Source organism: Drosophila willistoni, chromosome 3R (genome assembly GCF_018902025.1).
Source record: "Drosophila willistoni isolate 14030-0811.24 chromosome 3R, UCI_dwil_1.1, whole genome shotgun sequence".
Lineage (NCBI taxonomy): Eukaryota > Metazoa > Arthropoda > Insecta > Diptera > Drosophilidae > Drosophila > Drosophila willistoni.
This window is the reverse complement of record NC_061086.1, coordinates 6,904,842-6,930,336: the sequence shown is the minus strand read 5'-3', so window position 1 is coordinate 6,930,336 and position 25,495 is coordinate 6,904,842. Positions and strand designations below refer to the sequence as shown.

Below are 25,495 nucleotides of genomic sequence, written 5' to 3'. Positions count from 1 at the left end.
TATTGTCGTCATGCCTTGTCCTGTTTATACCATACACCCATAGGGTGAAATGGTATATTAAAGTCGCCAAAATGTATGTAACAGGCAGAAGGAAACATCTCCGACCCCACAAAGTATATATATTCTTGATCAGGATCAACAACCGAGTCGATCTAGCCATGTCCGTCCGTCTGTCCGTCCGTCTGTCCGTCCGTCTGTCCGTCCGTCCGTCTGTCCGTCCGTCCGTCTGTCCGTATGAACACCTAGATCTCGGAGACTGTAAGAGCTAGAGCCACCAAATTTGGTATGTAGACTCGTGTAGTATGTAGAGTGATCAAGTTTATTTCAAATTTTTGCCACGCGTTTTTCCGCCCCCGCAATTTAAAAAAAGCGTTTATCTCAAAAACTATTCCAGCTAGAGACACCATATTTGGTATGTATATTCGCTTAGTAAATGCACACATTATGTATGTATAAAAATTTTTCCACGCCCTTCTCCGCCCCCGTAATTTGAAAAACTTGATTATCTCCCGAATTTTTTTACCTTATGCAATCAAATTTGGCACACTTAAATTTAATACTAATATCTAGCAAAATACCAAATTTGATCAAAATCGGACAAAAAACAGTCGAGTTATGCATATAAACGTTTTTCCATAAGGCCGGATTTGGCCGTTGGCTGGTGGGGGCGCTAGGGTGCTCGTATGATTGAGTGAGCGAGATACTAAGATATGCTTGTAAAAAGCATGTGAAAATGCATTTGTTTAATAAAGTTGAAATGTTTGCTTTACTGGTGTATGGTATACCTAAGTCGGCGAGACGACTTACTTACTTCATTTTTCTTTTGTTTTGTCCACGGCCATTGGCCAGTGCAGTCAGCCCGCCCGCCCCTTTAGCTTCTGTTCGGTCTTATCGTATGCAAGTTACGTATATTTCTTCTCTTTGTTGTTATTGTCTTTTTTGGTTATGTTGTTGTCGTCTTCCTGCATGTTGCTTTTGCTTTATGCTTTTGTCATCTGACAGTTGCAACTTTTTGTTTGACGCATGATTGCTGAAAGGCCGTTTCGTTTTTTTCTTGTTCTCTTTTGCGTTTTTTAAAAATAGCAAAACGAAAATCTGGCACTGTGGCAAGGTAGCAAAAAGGCATAGGAAATAAGGTAAACTAAAGTGAAACTGCAAGTCAAAAAAAAAACAGAAATGGAAGTTCTTTGGCTCAACCAAAAAAAAAAAACTATTCTATTTGAATACAAGAGTATTATTTATACACTTGGAGAAACGTCTTTAATTTCAATTTATTGAGTATGTTTTAACAGTTGGTCAGAAGCTATGGAAAGAAACTAAAAGAAAATACCCTTCAATCCATTTAAAACAGAGTTTTCTGAAATTTTTTAAAATTAGAGAACGTCATGTATATATTTTATTTTATAGTGTAAGGTCATATGGCCTGAGATACTGTGTCAGGTTTGCTCCTCCTATTATTATCAGCAAAAGCAGTTCACTTGGTTGTTGTTTCACAAAAACACTCAACACTTCACATTTGACACACAAAGCACAAACAAAGAGATACCATGTATATTTAAGTTGTTCATTTTGTTGGCTTTCATGTCTCAGTGTTGAGGTGTGTGTGTGTGTGTGTGTGTGTGTGCCAAGAACTCTCTTTCTTAACTGGGTCAACAACTTCATCGAGTCACGGCCCTAAGCAGAGTCGGCCAAAAAAGTATTTCAATTGTCAAACAAAAGAAAAAAGAATTTAATAAACTTTACGACTACAACTACGAATTATTTTCATTATTATTATTATGGCAACTGTATTTCTGATGGGAGGGCCCAACAACAATAAACGCTATAAAAATGGCCAACGCCAACGTCGTCTCTTAACCTTGAGGTCTATGACTCAGTGAGCCAGCTCAACTCAGTTCAGTTCAGATCAGCTTTCTTTTTGGCAGATGAGTTTACTCCAAATTGTGGTAAGGTCAGTTAGCAAGTAAACCCTTCACTTTGGAAAGTACCAAAATAATTTATTTCAAATCGAACGAGTAGAGAGAGAAATAAATCGTGATTTTCATAAATGAATTGAACGCGACATCACTGTCGTCTAGGGAGAAAAAGTCATAGTCAGAGCCGCAGCACAGTCTAAAAGCAAATTCTAAGACTTTTGACCGGACGAGAGGACCCAATGGAGAGACAGACAGACGGCAGGTCACGGCGTTTACAAATGACAAACTTGCCGCAATTTATGACCACGGAAGGAGGCTGGAAAAACCGAAGCTAAAAGCCAAGATGAATTAACGTTTGTCTTGCAGTTGACAGAGAAAGGCTTTTGTGTCGTGCCTGAAACCACAGTTTACCAAGACTTGAAGCAATTTATTTATTTGTGTGTTTTGTGTCTCTTTTTTCTTGCAGAATTTCTTCAGATTGCAGCGTCTGAGAAAACTGGGCCTGAGTGACAATGAAATTGGACGTCTGCCGCCGGATATACAAAATTTTGAGAATCTTGTCGAGCTCGATGTTTCACGCAATGGTAAGTAGTAGAAAATGCTCCAATGTATCATCATGCAACATGTGTCCATTAGATAGCAGCACGTGCTGCATTCTCTTTGCCATTTATTTCATTTAAATTGACAAGTGTGAGTGGCTATCATGTGATCCATCATCTAACGTGGACAGTCCCACGCCAGTTGATGGACATATAAAAATTGCATATATGTATATGTTTATAATTACATTCGGCGGTTTTTGTGGGTTTTAGTCAGAAATGGGACGCGCTATGTAGAGCTTTCTACTGGATGGGAAATCAAAGGCAATATACATAAATCAAGTGGACGAAGCTTGTAAAGCAAATAAACATTCAGTTCTCATGTAAATGAGTTTCATTTCTTTTGCACGACATTTTTGTGGGCTAAATTAAGTGAATTAAACTCTCAAGTTTCGATTTGCAAGTCATTTTCGTGCACACTTAAACAAGTCTTTAAATCACTAAGCAATGAGATGTTTAAAACATAAGACAGAGTAACTGAGAAAACTTTAAGATAAGCTTTAAACGAAGTGTGCTGAAAAACTAAGCACACTAGCAGATCGTATATTAAGTTTGGCATCTGTCGTTGGTAGAATATTAGTAGGACTTTCCAAGCACTTTAGTATGTTTTCCTAAGCTTGGCTGTTTACTTATAAATATAAATATATTGAATAAACGAAATAAATTGACCCACAGCTTTGCCTCAAGCAACTAAATAATAATACAAATTTCAATAACTTTTGCTAAACACGCCTTTTGTTTTATATGTTTTCATGTTGTCCACATAGAAACAAAAACATATCTGAGTTTTCTGCTCAAGCAAGCATAAATCCGTAAACAATAAACTTCAATTGGAGTCAAGTGCAGCGACGTCATGTGACACGCATGTAGTACTATATATGTAAGCATATGTATATCAGATATATATAATCATTATATATGTACATATATGCAGATACAAGTTAAACAAATATCATCCCTGCCAACTGAATGGTCGTTTATGCATTCATTCAATCGCTTAGTTACCCCTGAAATTCGTCATCGAATGAACAAACGAAATTTTACGTATTTGATGACGTTGAAGCGGCTTCCCATTTCCGTTGCCATTTTTTGTCTGAGTTTCCATTTTCATTGAGCATAAAGTAAAAGCAGAAACAGAAGCATATTGCATTACCAGTTAATCGAGTTGTTGTCTGCACTCATTACCCAAATTTTGTAGACTGTCTTGCTGTTTGCTGATTATGCAGCAGTTTTGCAGTTTCCTTTTTGCCATTTATATTTATGACCTACTAAAATGACCACAAATCCAAACACAAGCGCCTTAAAGTCAAACAGAGTGAATGGATATGGAATTTGAGCTTGCATTTGCCTGGGTGAAAGGACGCCCACAAACATAGAAAGAGAGAGAGAGAGTGTAAGATAGAAGTGAGAGGTAGGTGAAGGTAAGGTACGGACTAATAGCAATATAACCAGATAAATTCCAGTATATAATATACCGACTAAGTGGTAAAATAAATAGATTTTAAATCATTTGTGCGCGTCTAAAGTCCCTTAATTAGGTTCATATAATTAGCTGTATCTTTTATGTGCATACATACAACTTTTCCTACGTATGCATCTACTCGCTATTCAATTGCATTAATGTGCTAGCTAAGCAGCTTATGCCACTACTCTACTCTGGAGGGAGTACATTGCGGAGAAAGACTTTCACATTCAATTGCCCATGGTTATGTCTCTATACCCAAATGCATATATTTCTCTGCTCTTATGGCCTTAGCCCTTGGCCTGGCGAGGTTTGAGAGGCTTTTACTGTTGCTGTGGCTGACTGCAGCTGGTTTGCATTTGTGGTTTTCTTTGGCACACCTTTTTTGCTTTATAATTTACCACCTTCATATTTTCATTGGCAACAAAAAAAAACTGCAACAAAAAATTTTCATTTCCCAACTGTGGGTGGATTATTTTTCCTTCTAGTTGCTTAAATTAACAAGCAAGTTGCGGCAGCAGTCGACACACAGCTGCAGTTGTGCAAGTGCAATGACAAAACAGAATCAAGAAAGCCAAATTCATGGTAGCTTTTAACATACCCTTTCCTAATTGTTGCCGATCTAACTAACATTGGCCAAATATTCCTGACAACATTGTTGATAAATAATTTTATTGTTTTTTTTTTAACTACAAAGTTGTGTAATGTATTTTGTAGACTGAGCTAAGATTTGTACATTATATTTCCCAAGTCTGTGATTTCGAGTGCGTTTCAATTAAAGACAAGTACTATTCTATATTAAGATCAAATACAACTGTCGATTATAGAAAACTACAAACTTAAAACTAAGAAATTTCTAATTTCTCTTTAAGATGGCAAACTCCTTGGCAAATTAAAAACATGACTTTTAGAAAGGGTAAAGGGTAGAAATATTACATACATATATAGAGCCATAGCAGCGTGCACTTGACAATAGAATTGGACGACAATTTCGTATTGTTGTTGCTGGCATTTTGTATGCAAGTTGTGCGCGACGGCCACAATAACAATTCTATTGAAAACATGCATTTTTATGGCTATGCCAGATGTGTGTGTGTTCGTGTGTGTTGACCTGCTTACAAAAAAACCTGAGCTCCATTTGGGTGAGGGTATTTCTCACAAGCTGCTAATTGTTAGTTTTATTTGCGCGTTGCGTCTTCTATTTACCACATTAGAACTGCATTCCACGCTGTGTTTATATATGGCAGACTTTAAGGTTGTCGTGTTTTGTTTATGAAATACATAACAAATTGCAAATTTGTTTATATTTTTTGCGCTCTCTGTTGTATTTAAAGCTGATAAGTTCGTAAAGAGACAGAGAGCACAAAAGTGACAAATGAGTAAGAGAAGAAATCAGTGGGACAGAAATATATATTTATTTACTGTGAATTCAGTTTAGAGCGTTGTGTGGATAGCATGTGTTTGTGGTTAGCATTGAAATGTAATGCAATTGCTAATGAAAGTGTCCATTTTACCGCCCCGCCCGCGCTTTTCATTCTGCGAACAGAACTGTAAACTTTGAAATGTTTTCACAGCACTCGATTATCATTGAATGTTTATCTTATAATCTATACAAAGTTAATCAAACAAAAATAGAACTAGCGCATTCTAAATAAAGTAATAGACTGTGAAAAATCTTTTAATATATTTCCATTTCAATATGATATATATTGCCAAAAGGGTATATCAATTTTCCTAAGAGGTTCTTCCACAACATAAACACTTTGTTTAGTTATACTTACACAGAGCGAAGTATATATTATTCAAGCGATAACTTAAAAGTTAACATCATTTTACAAGCCAAGTACATATATCTTATTACCAGAATGCCAACTACTAATAAATGTCATAAAAAATATTGTAAAAACGAGTCTGAGCTAAATTTTGATATTTTTTAGAAAATGTATTAATAGAACTGGCAATACATGTACAAATTTCTAGTAAAATTAAAAAACTTCTTCAAGAAACTACTAAGCTTCTTTTCAGAGGTTTGCTCGCATTTTGTTATAATTTTAACCTTTAATCATAGAAATGCACTGCTTGCTAGCATAAGCCATTGTTATTGATACCCTGCAATTAGTGATTGTTTGCCATCCAACAGTAGATCTCTTTCAATAGTTGACACAAATCTCCAATTAAGTGACATTTGAAAAGTCATGACCAACATGGTAAATGTATGTCATCTTTTCCTACTACTCGTCTTTTTATTCATTTTTCCAATGCTTTTTGTTTAAGTTGCAGTTCAAGACTTCATCGTTTCTCGCTATCATCATCATCATCATCATCATCATCTGGGTCAAAGTTAAACTGTGCAACAGCTCTCGACTATTGCCACAGTACGCGGGGCGCCTCTTTCTAAGTGTTGTGCTCATTCAGTTATTGTTTTTGTTGTTCTTGTTGTCATTCTCGGCCGTTTCTTTAGATTTTGTTTGCTGTGGCACTAAGACACTGCCAAAGTGGGATTCCAAGTGCAACCGGCACACTAAGCCGATGGCAACCCTCATCTCATCGTCGCCGTTGTCGTCGCATCAAAAGTACTTAGAGACCGGCATAAAACAAAAATAAAAAAAAATAAATAGGAAATAATATAACAAAAAATAGAAAGAAAGCTATGAGATACCTAAAGAGTCTAAAAGCCAATGGAATCTCAGCTTGACTATTAGTGGCCATGACTTTCTAAGAAGCTTTTCAAAGTGATGAGAACCATTTCAACAACAACACGAACGAAAAAAAGCACAAACTACGAACAAATGCAAACAAATTGTTTAATTAATTGCATTAACAAAAACTAAATCAAAATGTCCAAAATGTCAGACAATAAGAAAAAGAAAAAAAGAAACGAAATTTGAAAATCAGAAAATTGAAAAATCATTTCTTTTCTTCTGTTTAACAATTTTTCAAATGCCCTAAAGCAATCGATTGACGTCACTCCCCGCGATGGTCGGGGTGAGGGGAAGAGTCGTGCGGCATGTGGAGGTGGGGCAATTAAAAACTACTCGGCCCGCCAACAGAAACAGATACAGAAACAAAGAAAAATTCTCCATGTACAACAAATCAAAAGCCAAATTCGACATGGCAACACAAACACACACAGACACCGAAACAACCATGCAACAAAAACTACAAAAGCAACAAGTAACGAAATCGGTAAAAATATTGATGTTCAGGGAAAATAAATTTCTTGTTAGGCTCACAAAAAGAAAATCAAAAAGAAAGAAAAATATTCCAACTATAAAGTAAATAACGTCGACTTTAGTTTACACTATTCATAAAAAAGATATATCAGCCGTCGTCTCCCTTCTCCTCCTGTTTGATTCGAGATTGTGTTGAGGGCTTCCAATTCTGTTTCATCTACGCTTTGTCCTCAGTTGTTTCAAAAAATAAAGTCCTTTGTTCAAAACAAATGTGATTAGTTAGCGGTCGATGTAAAAGTAAACCACATGGCGCAGGTGTATCCAGCTCGGCAATGGATTTTGATTAAATGAAGAAAAAATCGCGAAAATTGATTGGCAGGCAGACTCAAAGTGGGCTAGAATCATATTTGTTTCAAGACATTTGGGACTAACTTTAGGTTTAGACTGACAAAGGTTTAAAATGTCAATTGCAGATCGATGTGTATTAAATGCGCTTTTTCAACAGATGCGGCCACTTTGCGTGCCTTATTACTAATGACTTTATGGACACTTTTTACGTTGTTTTCCTTCTCTTCCCTCTTATTGGACGTTTTGTGGTTTTTCTGCACTTTTCCACGTTATTTTTAAATTTTACTAAAAGCATCATAAATTTTCCATATGCATAGAATTTTCATACATTTTCCATGGCATCTCTACTTCCGTTTCCTTTGTGGTTATGCATAGAAAACACGAAAAAGCGTAGTGAAGAAAAATATGTTATCAGCCATACAGATTGCCAACCTGATTGGATTGCGTTCGCTAGGACACAAAGGAAAAAACACGAATTTCAAAATTGTTGCAGCCGAAAGGGATGCTTAGTATAGGTAAACAAAGTTTGAATTCTGTTTAAATTTAATTGTATCTTAAATAATATTAAACCAAGCTAAGTGCTAAGGTTAGAAGTCTTCAAATAACCGGTTAATTAGCTCTTTAATATGAAATCCAAAGCTTTCCATCAATTCCGGTTTTCATTTGGTGTAAATTAAATTTACATAATTTTTTTTTGGTTAATCACTTCTAATAAGACTTTAACACACCTGTTGCTGGCACATAATTAGCCATAACAGCAACATTATTACATCTGTGAATCTAAAAACCATTTTGCTTAGCCAGACTGATGGCGGGCCTGACTTGGCTCACTGCATTCAGTCAACAATCGTTGCAGCGAGCAAACATAATAAGAGAGCCAAAGAGGGAGTGAGCGGTGATAAAAATTGCAGGTGGCTGGAAGTTGGAGTAGTTGTCGCTGGTGATGGAAAACCATTTCCTAGTTGCCGCTTAGGGACTTTGAATGGATGATTTCAACAATGCAGACAATGACGACTTCACTTTTTGATGCTTGCAATAAGCGAAATGGCAACGTGCCATAAAACGTGCTCATAACGGATGCCCTTCCGTCCTACTCTCAGTTTGTGTAAGGATTAAAACCCATAACCTACTACTGCCAGTTGCAAATTGTAAAGATGATTGCAGGTGGAGGGAGGGAAGAGAGAAGCAAAGGTGGCGGCATCAAATTGAAAAGCCTTGGAGATGAACTATGTGAAATATGCATACATATACTCGACATCATCTTCATTAAGAGCAGCAGTAGCTCTCATATTGAGGGATGTGTCCTCAATACAATCCCTTGCATCACTTGCATATCGTTTTGGTTTGCCTTGATATCTCTGACAAATCATTTCATTTTTCATAGCCAACAATTGGTGTGTTTGTGTGTAGGTGGGTGGAGGATGGAGATGGGGGCTCTTAAAATTGTTGCTCGTTCAATGACATTGAAAAGAATTTCATACATGCGCTCCTTCCTCCCATTACTTTATCCAGTGTCGTTGTCTTCGTCGTCGTTGTTATCGTCATTGGCGACTACTGACGTTCTGCTTAAGATTCTGTTTTTGGCACATCATTGCTCTGTTTCCCTGCGTGCGATCTTGTCTGGCTTGTCTCATTTTCATAATTTATAAGCATTATAAAAAGTCCATACCAACAACAAAAAAAGGCCTGCCAGATTATTATTATTATTGTTCCTGGTTCTAAATTTAGATCCACGCAACGTTTTAAATTTTATTTTTGTATAATTAAAATTTAAGACTTTTGTGGAAAATGTTATAATATTTCGCAGATACTTTGTCACTTATGTGTAATTAAACAAATTACCCGACAATTCCTTCTTACTGTTACCCCTGCATTTCCTCTAATTTCCGCCTTAACTTAATGAGTTTTCCAAAATACTGTTACCTAGTTCTTCACAGAACTTCCTCCAAAGGTGTCCATCCGCCTGAATGTTTCTCTGTGTGTGAGTGTGTGTAAGTGTGTAAAAGGTCAATGAATTGTGTGTCACCGTCACTAATTTAATGACCGCCAACTGTGCCGCACAGCTGAGCATCATTTTGGGACTCTTAGATATACAACATACAAACATACATTTACTCGTATACAGACCTCCTCCTCTATGTATTTATATAGAGATGTTTCCATCTGATGTAGAGCAAGAGCAGCATGATGCTATAATACAATAACAACGCCCATATGTTTTCAATTGCTTGACTGTGTGTGTGTGTGTCTTTGCGCCTTGCTGCGTCCATTTGTCTGTCGTTGATGGATCGGGCGAATGTTGTGCCTGTTGTTTTTGTTGCTAGGCCATGGCCCTCAAGCTTACGTCAGTTGCTCAGTTTGCAACTGTTTGGCCAATATTCTTTCCTGCTTTCTTTCTATAGTTTGCTTTGCTGTGCTCTGCTCTGGGACTATCAAAAACACAATGCTTTAATTTAATATTTTCATTTATTCAATTGCAAAACTTTCGTTCAAGGCTGCAACTAGCAACGAGTAGGTATTTTAGTTGTAATATACATACATCAAAAGCCCATGGCAATTTAAAGGTCATCAAGAACAGAAAATATATTGTTATAAATATCCTACAATGCAATTTAATTAAATAGATGCAGGCAAAATGTTTTATCGTTACCATACCACACAAATGCACAACAGTTGGATTGTGAAAGGGATAACTTTTGCCACCAACAACACTTGTAATTAAAATAACCAAAGGTGCACTGACAGAAACTCAATAAGTAAACAATTGTAAATGTTTGTTAATTGAACAATTTATACTTAACTTATGCAGATTAGAAAGATGCTATGTAAATATTGTTTAACTACCTTAGAAGCAAAGATTACAATACTTTAAAGCAAAAGGCGTTTTGGTCAAAAGCTAAACGAAGGTCTGGAAAATACAGAAATCAATCAAATTTACAACAAAGTACCATGTAAAGAATCTGGTATAAATAAAAGATTTTAGCATTAGAATAGTTAAAGCTCTAATTTTGTTTACTGTAATTTGATAATTTTAGGTAAATTTTCTCTCTCAGTGTTGGGTTGTGTGAGTAACTGAAATGAGTTTGTAACTTGGCGCCTGGTAGAAACAATTGCCATATCGTTGGTCTCCATGTCTGGTTACATCCGTTAACAATCCGGGTTGGAATGCAACTTCGAACATGTCCTGTTATTTTACCTGTCTGACACCGCGCATCATATCAATGGTAGTTTTTGCTTTACGAAGAGTTTCCCCATTTACCCATTCCCATAATATTGATGTGTAGTGCCAGTGGAGAACATACAAGCATCTGTTTGGCGATTGTGATGACCCCCACAGTAGCAAGGACTGCCTGCTAGACGCTCAATCATGTTGCGTGTGGGTAGGGTGCGATTGTGTGAGTGTGTGTGTGAGCCTTGTAACTAGGTCAATTTAAACGTTGTTGTAAAGGATTGCCACCCACCTGCCATATTGCTACTGCTGTTGCTATTTTGGCCTTTTGTGCACGACTCGTGTAAAAGCTTTTGTGGGTGTGTTACCAAAGAGACCACAAAACGCACACACAACTCTTTATATATATACATATTCGTTTGTACATATCTGTGTGTGTGTGTCTACGTTCTTTTTTCCGTTCTTTTGCCTGCGCAATTCCTTCCACTAGAATGGGAAATTTATTTGATCAACAAGTTTCGTTTGTCATTTTACGCTTCGTCTCGCTCTATCAGACCAGCCCCAACGGGCAACAATAATAACAAAAACGACCATGGAATGTGTTGTAAAGCGTTGACCACGTTAGCTTTACCAGAAAATGCCTGAAAAGAGGTTTAAACGTGAGAGTAATACGGAATGCACCTCAATTAAAGGATAAAGTAAAACGAATACATTTTACGACTAAATTGTAATCCGCCAAATATATGTATGTATAGAAAGATAACCGAATTGAGCTTGAAACGATTAAGATTTAGTTTATATTTGGAAAATATACAAAAGAATTACTAAATCGAGACAATTCCATAACCTTTCAACAAAGTGTCAGACACTTTTCAAAAATTTGTTTAATGAAAATTGAAATTAATTTTTAAAATCTAGATTTTATAGATTTGTAAATATTTGAAAATGGGATTTTCACGCCTTAAATCTGATCATATGCAAAAATCTCTCAATGCCATTAAATATTAATAGCTTCTTCATTAATATGTTTATTAATGTTTTCGAACTTTGGCGTAAAACATGCGTAAGCATTGAAGCGTGAAGGGCGACGATAGCACATGTGTGTGTGTGTGTGCGTCTGTCTATGTGTTTGTGTGTATAAACTCGGAATCGATTGAGCACCATATTTATCCATATGTTGATGTTTCCTCTTCATTATTATTTTTTTTTTATTCCAGATATACCCGACATTCCCGATGACATCAAGCACTTGCAGAGCCTGCAGGTGGCCGATTTCAGTTCGAATCCCATACCCAAATTGCCTTCGGGCTTCTCGCAGTTAAAAAATCTAACAGTTTTGGGCTTAAACGATATGTCACTTACCACATTACCCGCCGATTTTGGCAGTCTCACGCAATTGGAATCGCTGGAGCTGCGTGAGAATCTATTAAAGCATTTGCCAGAGACAATAAGTCAGCTAACGAAACTGAAACGTTTGGATTTGGGTGATAATGAAATTGAAGACTTGCCACCGTATCTGGGCTATTTGCCGGGACTGCATGAACTTTGGCTGGATCACAATCAATTGCAGCGTCTACCACCCGAATTGGGTTTGTTGACTAAACTGACCTACCTCGATGTGTCCGAGAATCGGCTGGAAGAGCTGCCCAATGAGATCAGTGGTCTGGTCAGTCTAACCGATTTGGATTTGGCACAGAATCTTCTCGAAACACTGCCTGATGGCATAGCCAAACTGAGCCGTCTTACCATTCTGAAACTCGATCAAAATCGTTTGCAACGCCTAAACGATACACTGGGAAGGTAAGTAATTTAAAAAGACAAGAATCAACCATTTCATACATTTTAATTTCCAATTTAGTTGCGAAAACATGCAGGAGCTTATATTAACGGAGAATTTCCTATCCGAACTGCCTGCCTCCATAGGACGCATGACCAAGTTAAGCAATCTGAATGTCGACCGCAATGCACTAGAGTATTTACCACTGGAAATTGGCCAGTGCGCCAATTTAGGTGTGCTCAGTCTGAGGGACAACAAGCTGAAAAAGCTGCCGCCAGAGCTGGGCAATTGCACTGTGCTTCATGTACTGGATGTGAGCGGCAATCAGTTGCTCTATTTGCCCTACTCACTGGTCAATTTGCAATTGAAGGCAGTGTGGCTATCGGAAAATCAATCACAGCCGTTGCTGACCTTCCAACCGGACACGGACGCTGAGACAGGCGAGCAGGTTTTATCCTGTTATCTGCTGCCCCAGCAGGAATATCAGCCCATTGCACCGGGTGAGTAAATGGCAAAACGGGTAATTCTATTACCCAAGGCAAATCGTTGGTGGCTGGTGCTTAAGCCCGAGGGTTTGCAGCTGTCTGTTCAATTGCCCTCCCCCGCTCCCCCACCAATCGCATTCTTGGTTTTGTCACGTCAACAGAAAAACCCAGCCCTGGCACAGATATGCGCACACTCTTATCTGCAACTTTATCGTTGAGCAATATCTAGAATCTATGCTGGCATTTCTATAAATGATAAGATAAACCGTGAGTCGACACTTGCTAGCAAACGGGTAAATGGGCAAATGAGCAAACATTGCAAACAATCGTGCTTTTATCATGTAAAAGAAAAAGTCTCCGAAATTCAAAAGCTATGACTACCTCACATTTTTCCGTTTTTGTAACTAAAAATTGAATTAAATTTTGATTTATCTTTATAATTCCGACCAAAGCACCAAGAACTTAAAACACACATTTTGTATTTATATATCTATATGGCCTTTTCTTCTTCTACTCCATTATATTATATATTATTTCTCTGCTATTTTTTTGCCATGCACACACTCTTCTGCTCCATAAAAAAACCTCACTATTTATGTGTTACATCATTCTACACCAAAAACCCCAAATAAAAACAAAAAGATTATCCACCCATGACGCTTTATAGATCAAGCGAAAAATTCGATTCAACGGAATTCTTCAATTATCAACAGAAAGGTTTGCAATACAACTACCGATCGTATTAAAGCCCCCCAAAAACTAGCTCATCTAACTATAATAATAAAACAAATACTTTCATAGCATGTCTCGCCGCTTTTTAAGAAAAGAATACATTTGCATGCCTGCCTGCCTTTATGTACGAGTACCATAAATATATCTATTTGTATATAACAACAAACTTTAATTTAGATGAACGCATCTTGGTATTCAAACTGAGAAACCAGTTTTCTTTGCTATCCAAACTGACGTCATATATCTGAACATATTAACAAGTTGTATAATCGTTTTGGGTCGATCCGGGCGTTGGCTCAAACACCCAGTTCGTTTCAGTTCAGTTTACTACTCTTTCCCTCTCAATTCAAACACACATACACGTACACACTTTTGAGTGTGTGTGCGTATGAGTATTTGATTATGCTATGCTTTTTATTCACTGTTTATATTCGGAAAATATTTGCCCTCTATGCGGGCTTCCCATTAAAGAGCCCATTTGATTCTAAATGCCACCTCCTCTACCTCTTCAGCCATTTAAATCCTGATTTTTGTTTTTGATTGCGCATTTCAAGCTGTCAGATCAAAGTTGTTTCAAGTTCTTCGCACAGACATTTTGTTTGTTAGCAGATACACGATCTCTAACCAATCCATATCCATTCATTGTAAGTGTGCCAATTGACAATATGACGTCATGGCGTATAATGAATGTAGGGCAAACTACAAAAGATGATTGCATGCCCGACGATCGGGTATGATTATTACCTTAAGATGACGCCTATATTTCTACATTCTTCTCCATAATATAATTAATCACATTTTCTGATAACCTTTTGATTAATGGCCCCTGTCAGATTTATTTTGCCTTGGTTATGCTGAATTAGAGAGCCAGTCATATTAAAAGCCGTCAGGAATTAAACGAGGAACTATTTGCATACCCTTCAAAAAACCAAAAAAAAAAGAAAGTTTATTTATGTTGGCACAAAATTGACATATATTATTGGCACTTAATTATTAGACAAACTTACACTTTTCTTTAATATAACTAAGAGTTGTACATTATATTACTGGAGATGTTAGATTATGTCATCTTTTTTAAATTTTGGCTTAGTTTATTTCCCATAAAACAGGTTCTTTTGTTATTATTAGACTTCATTGAAGAACAGATTTTTAAGAACAAAAATTGTAAATATGATAGGAAAAGCAACCTCATTTTATAGCTTACGTATCTTGGCATTAAAACAAATTTAATAAAATCTTAAATATAGTAAAGTTGCAAATATTCGATATATGTTAGTTTATAGCTAGTTTTATAATTTTCATCTCCTTTATCAGTGTATATATATCTGAAACTGACTTAAAAAAAGGTTCTGGATTATTGGATAGACGTTTGTGGAAATCTTCACTGTAACTAACTGATTTATATGAGTGATTGTGAGTTTGTTTGTGGTTTGTTGTCTGTTGTGATTGTTTTCAGTTCTCTTCTCATTAGATTGCCATTCAATATTTGTATTCTGTAACTGTTTTTATTTTTTTTGTTTTTGCTGCCAAAACCAGTTTTTATAGATAGATAGCTTTGTTTTGGTTTTAGTTTTCTGTTTTCTATACTTTTGGGCCTATAAATAGATAATAACATCATGTCAGAAATAAATATGTATACAAATGTGTTTGCTTTATTCGTTTCGTCGCCGTGGATCAATGACGAAATGTATGTCTAACGCATATTTCATTTAATTTATACATCTATGTGAACTTTTTCAAGATCGTTTTGATGGCTTTTATTGTTTTTTTCCGTATAGATAGAGAAGATGTTCAGATACCGAATGAACATGTTATGTCCGATAGTTTTGTAAGTGACTGGTGCGCCCCAAGTCACCTAAACTGCGTTAAAATTATCCAATTAAAGTCTTGGCGGTCAAGTAGTAAACGTTGTCATCGGCATTGCCGCCGCCTTTAATATTACATATTATATGGCGAGAATTATGGCTATTACAACATGCTTTGCCCTATACCCTCTCTTATTGTTTATATTTACATAAATCTTCATATTCATAAATTAAGTAAAGACAGTACTTGGCACTCCCCGTTGCGTGTAATTTCGTAAATTTCTTTCGTTTGTCTATATTAAAATCGGTAATTCGATTGAAAGTACGAGGGCGGTGGTAAAAGTTTTAAGGTGGCGAATATTAATATTTACTATTGACAAATGTAAATAAATTGTATGATAAATTCGTGTCTTTTCATCCACATTTATCTTGGGAATCATTTAAGATATATAATAAGAAAATGGCAAATTAAGTACCTTGTATTTCGATTTTTCTAAAAGTTCCAAATCTTAATTTATACTGACTTTCATTAGAGGTCATTGAATGCTGGCAGCAGCCTTAAATGTTGGTGTAGAACTTTTTAATTAGCCCTCGAAAAGATGTAACTGACAGTGGAATTGGATGCATCTACTTAAGCCAAGCACAACACTTCCGTCATAAACAACAATTTGCATTTGTTTATTGCCTGTTATTGAAGTAAATCCATCCAGCCAGTCAGTCGGTCCAGCACTTGGTTGAATGGATGGGTGGGTGGTTCGGTTGGGTAAATGTCTGGAGCGTTGCTTGCGATTGCTGCGTAGATTGAATTTTTTTTTTGGATAGAGGAGGCAAAATGAGGCTGGGGGCCAACGTCAGCCACCCAACATTGATTGCCCACATGTTGCAACTTTTATATTGTTTACATGCGCCGCGGTGTGAAAATTTATGGCGCACACTTCTCATAAGCGCTTGATGGATTAGAGAGTAGCGAGATCCACCACCAAATGTTGTATGTGGTTGTGTGTGTGTTTATGTGTATTGTATCTTTAATACCAAGTGTGCACGAGAGGTTGAAATGTTTACGCCTGGCGCCAAAAATAGTTGCTGGCGATATGTTGGTTTTTAATAGCCATATTATTTATTGATTTTGCAAAACCAAAAAGGTAGACCATTAAGAGCTTTCATCATAAATGTTTGTATATAATAAATAATGCTTCATATATATATACATATGTACCTATACATATTTGTATCATCATATGTATGTATCTGCATGAACCTGCAGTTAACCTGTCATTATTCTAGCTATTAACTAAAATCTAATCACTTGAGCCTTCAAAATAATATACTTACCATTATTGATTTATTATTTATATTATTTTCTGATTTGCCACAGCACGCGATTCTGATTCTGATTATGAAGAACATAATAGCCGCGAAAATGCGCGAACGGTCACATTCCCTGACGTTCCCAACCAGGAGAAGAATACGCAATTTGTGCGCCAAAATACACCGCATCCCAAGGATCTAAAGGCAAAGGCTCAAAAATTGAAAGTGGAGCGCAGTCGTCATGAGGAGAATGCCAATTTGGTAGCACTGCCAGAGGAGGAGGTAAGTAATAGCATAGAGAAGGAGCAGAAGGAGGTATTAATAAGCATATTCCAAATCTCATTTACTTTACTATAAATTTATAGAACGGCATTAAGCTAGCCGAGACACCAACCGAGGCGCGCCCTGTGGCTAACAATCATCAGCAGGCGAAAGCCGTGACAGTCACCGCGCCGGTACCTCAGCCAGTACAACAACCAGTTGTTGGTGTAAATGCCAAACAGGCAGCTAATACAACAACCACAGTAACAGCTCCACCAGCTAATGCACAGGGTGGTGTTCCTCAAGTGGTGCAAAACACCGCTAACACTGTTGCTGCTATTGCTGCTCCTGTTGCTTCCGATGTGGCCGATGGTGATGAACAAGATGATGAATTTGTAAGTAGAGAAACACTTTTAACCAATTGTACCCAAAAATAACCACTTCTGTTTTTGCAGGAATCCGATCGACGGGTTGGCTTTCAAGTGGAGGGTGAGGACGATGATTTCTACAAACGACCACCAAAACTACACAGACGGTAGGTGTAAATCAATTAACTCAAATCGCAAAATAATTTTTTTATATCATTTATCGAAACTCTTGCAGTGATACTCCACATCACCTAAAGAAGGAGCGCGTACAGCATTTAACTGACAAACAGGCAAATGAAATATTAGCTAATGCTTTGGCCTCGCAAAAGCGCAATGATGCCATCACGGCCACGCCGCAGCATTCGCTGGGTAAAGTGCAGTCGCCCATCGAGGAAAATGCCGATGCTGAGCAATTAGAACAGGAACAGGAACAACAACATCAGCAGCAACAACAACATCTATTTGATGCATCTCTCTCACCGATACCAGCAATAACAACTACAACGACAGACGCAGAAGGAGAGGGGGCAGAAGCAACGACCGACCAGGGTGAGTGCGATGAAAACTACATTTCCATAACTTTAAGCGCCCTCAATGCAAGTGTAAAGCTATAGAAAATCAATAGTCCAGTCAATATTCAAACAGTGGGCAAGTTCTATTATATTTGGCGCTACAAAATATACAGAAACAGTTACTCGTGAAGTTGTACAGAATAAGATTACAGAATGAGTACAAAATGAAAAAACATAAAAGTGTATAATCTATCCTTATTTGTTGCAAATATATTTCCATTAAATTTATAATTGTATTCCAAAAAAGTGTATACAACTTTCAGTAGACTCGTACTTAACACCCATGCAATACTATAAACATTTGGGTCATATTTTTTGGTATGAATCATTTTTATTTTGCTTGTTATTGCCATTGGCCTATTCATGAGTTGTACTTCCTATATCGTAAACCAAACTTGGAATTAATTACATACAAATAAGAAAACATATGGCAGTTATTAAAAGCGCGTTACAACACAGATACAACAAGTGTATCGTGCAATCTTTCTGTTGTTGTTGTTTAGGCCTATTTCGAAGCACACGCAACAGGTAAACATTGACCAAAAAAAAAATGTTTTGGCCCATAAATAAACTCGGCACGTAGTAGCTACAATGGTGAGTTTGCTTATCACTTTGGCTCTATCGTTGTGTACATACATATATATTTTCTGAATTGCAAAAGTTGATAAAACACACAAAAAAGGGCTCAATGCTTGCTCATTGCGAACTTCACTCGAAAGAGAAATAGTGAACAAGTAAATTAAAAGCATGCATTTAAAAAAAGAGAGTGAGAAAATAAAAAGCCGTGTTGAAACACTGTCTCATTATGGCTAATGTTACCTGAGAGTCTGATAGAGAGAGAGAGAGAGTGAGAGGCAAGTAAAATGATTAGAAAGATACAAAGAGAGTCAGTGTAAGAGGGAGAATGAGATTGTGAGAGTCAACCGCGCGCTGGTGAGTGCAATTAACCGTCCCGTCTGGGGGTCTTGGGTCTGGGCGTTTTGCCCACTTGTCGCCCGCTTTAGTCATTTTTCAGTTACGCTTGCGTTTTGTCAACATCGCGAGAGCGCGCAACGTTTCTTCGCATCAACTACGTCTGCTACTTACCTCAACAATATCAACATCATCATCATCATAACCTGCATCATCATTATCATTTGAGTGGCCGTCGTCGTCGTCTACTGGCTAACTTTTATTTTCATTTTATTATTATTGCTGTTGTTTACCTGCGAACTGAAACTGAAAGAGAGACAGAGACGTGTACAGAAAGTAATGAGCAATAACAATAGACCCAAGCTGCCATAACAATACATTTAAAACTTTGCAACAACAACAGTCTCTTTCGGTTAATAGATCTGTTTTTTTCTCACCTTCTTAACAAAAATCAGAAACACCGTTAAATACTTTCGGTAGAGAGTGTGAAATGGCTATGAGCCTACGTGTGTATTTAGTTGGTTGTCTGTTTTCCTGTGCATTCTTTTATTTTTATCGATTTTTTTTATATATATACATATATATATATATATATGTATCTTTTCTCCTCATAATTCGCTTATATTGATAAGGGCAGTCGTCTGGAAAGTTTCTTCACATGTTGTGAAAAACTCCCAAGTACTCTCGGTTTCAGTATAGAAAAGATGGCGGGGTGGGCCGAAAACAAGGCCAAATTCAAGCTCGTCATGGGAGCTGAAGCCAGAGCTGCCAAAAGAATTCTTCAAGGTTAAACCGAGGCTCATCAGTAGATGCAGTTTGCTTATTTGCATTTTGGTCGGCAATGCCCCAAAAAATGAGCTGCTTGAAAGTAAATTTTCGTCTTATTTATATAGCACACACAAGTAGTAGAAGCAGCCGGGTCTCTCGGCCTCTTACTCTCCTTCTCTCTCGCTCTTACTTCAGCTGAGCTGAGCTCTCTTCTGAATATTTGTGCTTGACAAACAAGAAAAGTACTCAAATGTGGCTCCTTGTGTGTGTGTGTAAGAGAGTGAGTGTGTGAATATCCGGTTTTCCGGCATTTCTTTGGTTCGATTTTCTTTTCTTTTTTTCGGTTAGATATACTGCAAACGCTTTGGCAATACAATCAACATTTGCACAATTCCTTTTGCATTCCTTTTGGCAAACAATATGCAACATTTGCTGCACATATCCTGTAACGTCGTCGTTGTTTGTCCTTCTTAAAGTTCTCACCCAGTTTGTATGTGTGTGAGTGTGTGGCTGCTTCAAAGAGTCCAATAAATAAACCGATGATAAGCTCAAGGCAATGAATGCTGTATGAATGCTGTTGCCATTCATTATTTATGTATTGTTGTACTTCAGTATTCTTGATTACACCGAGATTCTTATTGAATTTACCACCCACGTAGCTCCACCCACCACCCATCATGAAATGTGCGTGTATTCTTTCGAAGTTTTCCGTGTGTGTGTGTGTGTGTGTTAGTTTATTATAACAAACTATTATTATTTATTATGGTTTTTGTTATTTTTTGTTAGGTTCTCCCTGTTGAGTAAAGAACAATTTAAACTATTTGCAATGTTGTTTCATCAGGCAAACACCCCAACTAAGTACACACACACTTTTCGTTTGGCCCATTTTAGACCTTGGAATGCCTTTTCGCAGTTGCATGTTAAGTTTATCATTTCAATGTTTCGTTTTACACCAAAGTTTCCCCCGATTTCAAGTTCTTCCTCTCTGCTTAGTTATTTGACATTTTCCGCGTGGAAACTAACGCAACGAAAATGCAATAAATGCCAGCTGCTATCAGAAAAAGAGACAGACAGGGAAAGAGAGAAGAAGACGGAAAATAGTGGCTTGTGTAAGTGCAATAAAAGTGGCCAGGTCAAGTAATTTTGCATTTGCAATATTGCCGTCATCCTTAGCCTCAACCAACTCTTTATGCCACTGACACCATTAGCTACTCCAGTTTGTTGTCAATTAATGTCAAGGCAATGATGTCATCCATCTAACAAAGTTCCCATACTTATGCTTCACGTTTTGATAAGAACACAACAAAATTACGCATACGACAGGTGGACCAAGGTCATTAACTAACGCTGTCCCTTTGAGTAACTTGCCCAACCAAAATGAGTAGAATACTCGAATATATCTATATTGTGTATATTGCTATATATACACATGTCGCAATGATTCAGTTTTTCCAATCTCTATTCTGTTACCTGCTTATCGACCATTTGTGTTTGTTTTAGACTACGCGTCAGCAGCATATATTTCGTTGTGTTTTTGTTTTGGCCCTATCAGTTTGGCTTTAGGCATTCCAAAATACAGATAAGATACGAAACCGAACCAATTCTTTTTTTCTCTCTTCCATTCTTTGCTTCGTAAATGTGTAGTTTGCGTGGCCCTTCCCCCTTTTGGCGTTTTGATTGTAACATGTCATCATTCTGCCTTTTTTTTTCGCCGAAATAAAAAACTTTATTCATTAATTTCGCTTGCCATATTTAAACGGTCGTTTTTCGCTGATGGTGTTGTGGCTTAACACTTGCAATTTGTCAACCGCACACATTCGTTTGCCCCCGCCCTTCTCTTCCTCTTGGACAAAACTCACCTGCCCTTGGACCAATTAATCACTGGGATAGCCTTTCGGTTGGCCGCCCAGTAATGGTCTTACATATTTATTATATGGACATTTTTTTCATGACCCCTCACGTGCGGATGTTGATCAATGGCTTAAAGCCGATTTAAGATTCAATTAAGCTAGCTTGATCTTTTGCTATTGAACAATGTCAATGTAATTAAAAGTGATTCAATGTATCTATAGCTATCGCAGGGGTCATTGACCAATAGAAGACAGAAGACGACGTTGTGGAAAATCTCAATTTCAATATTTAAAAATTTGCATAAACGAAGTAACAAACACTCACACACACCCACACACCACACACACTCACACACCACGCACACACACAAATACATATAGTAGAGGCGGAGACATTCTGTTCCTTTACTTGTCACAAAGTCAGTCTATATGTCTGGAAATCGTCACATAACAACATGGGATAAAATCTAGACATTGGCCAAAAAGGGTGTGGTGCTGAGAAGTTGAGGTCTGCTTGAGGGCAAGCTTTGTGAAATATGAGTTTTGCCTGCTTTTGGCATGTGCCATACAAACATACATATCTATCCGACTGTCTCTCTTCGTGTTCCTTTCTGTCTGTCTACTAATTTCTGTGGGCCAGCGTTGACACTCTGGTCTGGTCGGAGGTCATTTACATATAAATAACCAAAAAGGCGAACGAATAGTAACGAACAACAACAAAATAGGAACCTAAGTTCCATTGGCATTGATTTGGCATAAGGATTCGATGGATACAAATGCTAATGCGTTCGGGGAATTATCATCACAAAATTTTTGTTATGCTCTTCCTGTTTGTTCTGGTTCGCGTTCATATTTAATGTGAATGTATATAATACACCTACATACACATATACAAGTTTATTCTGACGGCAGTTGAATTTTACTTATTTTATGAGTTTTCCACTCTCATAACCGTCTACAGTGTATTTAAATTTTCGCTTACACCCTGTAAGGATTTGGGTATACTACTTTTCAGTAGATCCGTAAATTACGATGCCGTGTCTAATCAAAGGTGCAAGAGATTTAATTACCTTTAAGTAACGTTGGTAGATAACCGACTCATTATGTTTGCATCTGGTATAGGGTATAATGAAGTCTTTGCTTCCGTTTAACATCAAAGTTTTTATTTGTTGCGGGAATGTTTTATATTTACGTCATTTATTTTTTACGCACTTCATTGAGAGAGTGTGCCTGTGCCGCCCCTGCTTTTTAAGTAATATGCTGTCGTAAAAATCTTTAAATGGCTGCTTAAGTGGGTGGCAACGAGACCATATGTAAAAGTGCGAGAGAGAGCCAGTTAAACCTTGGGTATTTATTCGATTATAATTCTCGTTGGCTCAATTTTTTACATTTATCTCATGCATTTCGTCATTGTTGTTTGCCTACTTTTCAGATGACTGTGGATGCAGGGCTACTTATCCGTACACATGTCCCAAACATAACACGTGTTCTCCTTTATATTTGTCTTTACCAACCCATCGCAGGTTCCAATAAACGACCAATGAAAATATGTTTCTTTTTATGACTTTCTTTTGTTGTCGGTTGTCGTTGTTGTTGTTGTTTTACTTTGACCCATACGACTGGGCGAAAATGAAAAGATTTTTCATAGCTTTTCTCCGTCTCTCTCTCTCTCTCTGGGTGTGTGTGTGTGTCTTTGGTTGGTGCTTCATCAGAAATTGAGAAAAATATTTTGGCATTTTATTGCATTATTATTTATAAGAATGATGCTTTCTTTTACGATTTACAAAATGAAATGTTTCCAAAAGTTGCTCACTTTAAAGTGATGAATATTTTATCAGAAACCTAGAGAGAAATATGAAGAGAGAGAGATGGATTCAATAAATGAATATGAAATGAATGGCGCAGACAACAGCAGACACTGATTAAGATTCGCTTCGATTAACACTTGCCGGCATACAATTACAAACTTGAGACTCGACACCACTCTCACTCACTCTCTGACTCACTCTATCTCTATCTCTTGACTATCGTTAAAGCCAGCATAATTATTGTTGTTGCTTTTTGGCCTGGCCAAGTGCCGCTGAAATTTTATTGAGTGCAAATCAGCAAGTTGGCGTACCGAGGCAACACCTCTAAGGTACAGAAGACAGCAGGTTTCTCTGGGAATTTTTCTCCTTTGCTTTCCTGCCTAGCAGCGACTGAAGGCCTTCATCCTGTTTATTTATTTAATTATTATTCAAAGTTGTTTAAGGTCATTTGGTTGGGTCGTTGGCTTAATGTCTGCTCTAGCTTAAAGAATTTTGCTTTGTTTTATTTTTTTTTCTGTTTTGTTATTTTCTTTGTTATATTCTTGTGTATACACGGTTCAATGGCTTTTGGCCAGGACACGAAGCAGCTGTGTCCCCTCCACGAAAATAATTTGCCTAATTTATGTAGAGCATAAATTACCAACTTTATTTGACCGAGGATGGAGAAATAGATGAGATAAGGCTATTTGAAAATTGCATTAAATCGAAGCCAGTTTGAAATTGATATTGATGTGATTTTTCATTCGACTGCACAGAGTAGTGTATGGACTTATATTATAGTACAGGGTGCTGTTGTTGTTGTGTTTAAAACCTTTCGTTTCCTCGCCCCTTCGTTGCATGCATGCATCGATTGGGCTTTGCTCGTTGGTTCGCCTGCAGCACATGTAAAAAGTTTCGTCTACATATTAAAATGTGCAGCCAAATAAAAAATCACTTTAGCTCTAGTTTCAATTTTTGACAGGGTGTTCCACATACATACAGATAGATGCTTAGAAGCAACATGTTCAATCACTAAAAAAGTGCAATCAGTTAAAATAAATCGGCCAAAAACTATATAATGTTTAATGTCAAAATTAAAGTCAAAGAGGGCAACAATACATTGCCGAGAAATGGTCAAAGGAGCAATGGAAATGGCTCGATGGGCTACAACTACTCCGGGGCGGGCAGTGGACGTAATAGTCCTGCCATGAGTAGCCTGCGTAGCTCCCTAGCCTCATCAAATCGTAGTCCAGCAGGATCGTTACGTCGCAAAGACAAACGCGTACGAATTGTGACTAGCTATGAACCGCTGGAAAGGGATTACGATCGCCAGAGACAGCATTTTGGTAACCACTTGCATTGCAGGATTAGTTGAAATTTCTGAAATTCAAGCAACTGTATTAAATTAAATTTTTACTTTGCAGATAACTTGGATGGCGTGACAGAACTACGACAAGAGCAATATGAAATTCATATAGAGCGAACAGCAGCTGGCCTTGGACTTAGCATAGCCGGCGGCAAGGGCTCTACTCCTTTTAAAGGCGATGATGATGGCATTTTCATATCGCGTGTCACCGAGGGCGGCCCCGCCGATCTGGCTGGCCTTAAGGTCGGCGACAAAGTTATCAAGGTCAATGGAATTGTTGTTGTCGATGCGGATCATTATCAAGCCGTGCAAGTGCTGAAAGCATGCGGCGCTGTGCTTGTGCTTGTGGTACAGCGTGAAGTCACTCGCCTCATTGGCCATCCGGTGTTCAGTGAGGATGGCAGTGTTTCACAGATATCCGTGGAAACTCGTCCATTGGTTGCCGAAGTGAGTCAGCCGCTGGCGGCCACACATGAACGATATATACCAGCTCCCATCGAGATTGTGCCACAACAACAACATGTGCCAGTGCAGCACCAACAGCAGGCTGTTGCTACTCATAGCTATTCAGGAAATGTTTTTGCCACACCCACCAGTGCAACAGAACAGCCGACAGCCGTTTCAACAAATGGTTTATTAAATGGCAAGGTGGGTGATAAATTCTTCTTTAAGGGTAATTCGAAACTGAAATTGGTTTTAAGAGAGCCTATAACAAAACTAAATGAAATTATTGTCTGATTTCATCTTTTGATGTACTCTTCCCACATTTATTAATCAAAATTATCACCACTTCATTATTTAAATTAACTTTGCTCAATTTGTGTGTACTTGTGCTCG

The 25,495-nt window shown here is 37.6% G+C and overlaps 1 protein-coding gene across 18 annotated transcripts in view; it reads left to right on the top strand.

Moving 5' to 3' along the window:
• Positions 1-25,495, top strand: part of LOC6650182 (protein lap4) — a 67,229-nt gene that overhangs the window by 8,577 nt on the left and 33,157 nt on the right. For 13 of the 18 annotated variants that reach the window (XM_023180609.2, XM_023180607.2, XM_023180606.2 and 10 more), the window contains exons 2-10: positions 2,383-2,500; positions 11,885-12,467; positions 12,526-12,944; positions 13,572-13,646; positions 16,842-17,056; positions 17,140-17,430; positions 17,491-17,570; positions 17,639-17,952; positions 24,717-25,306. In XM_023180609.2, the coding sequence (XP_023036377.1) occupies positions 2,383-2,500; positions 11,885-12,467; positions 12,526-12,944; positions 13,572-13,646; positions 16,842-17,056; positions 17,140-17,430; positions 17,491-17,570; positions 17,639-17,952; positions 24,717-25,306 (2,685 nt within the window). Of the gene's footprint in view, positions 1-2,382; positions 2,501-11,884; positions 12,468-12,525; positions 12,945-13,571; positions 13,647-16,841; positions 17,057-17,139; positions 17,431-17,490; positions 17,571-17,638; positions 17,953-24,285; positions 24,639-24,716; positions 25,307-25,495 lie in introns of those variants that run through there. The other 5 variants (XM_023180616.2, XM_023180604.2, XM_023180615.2 and 2 more) reach the window with 3 other exon arrangements.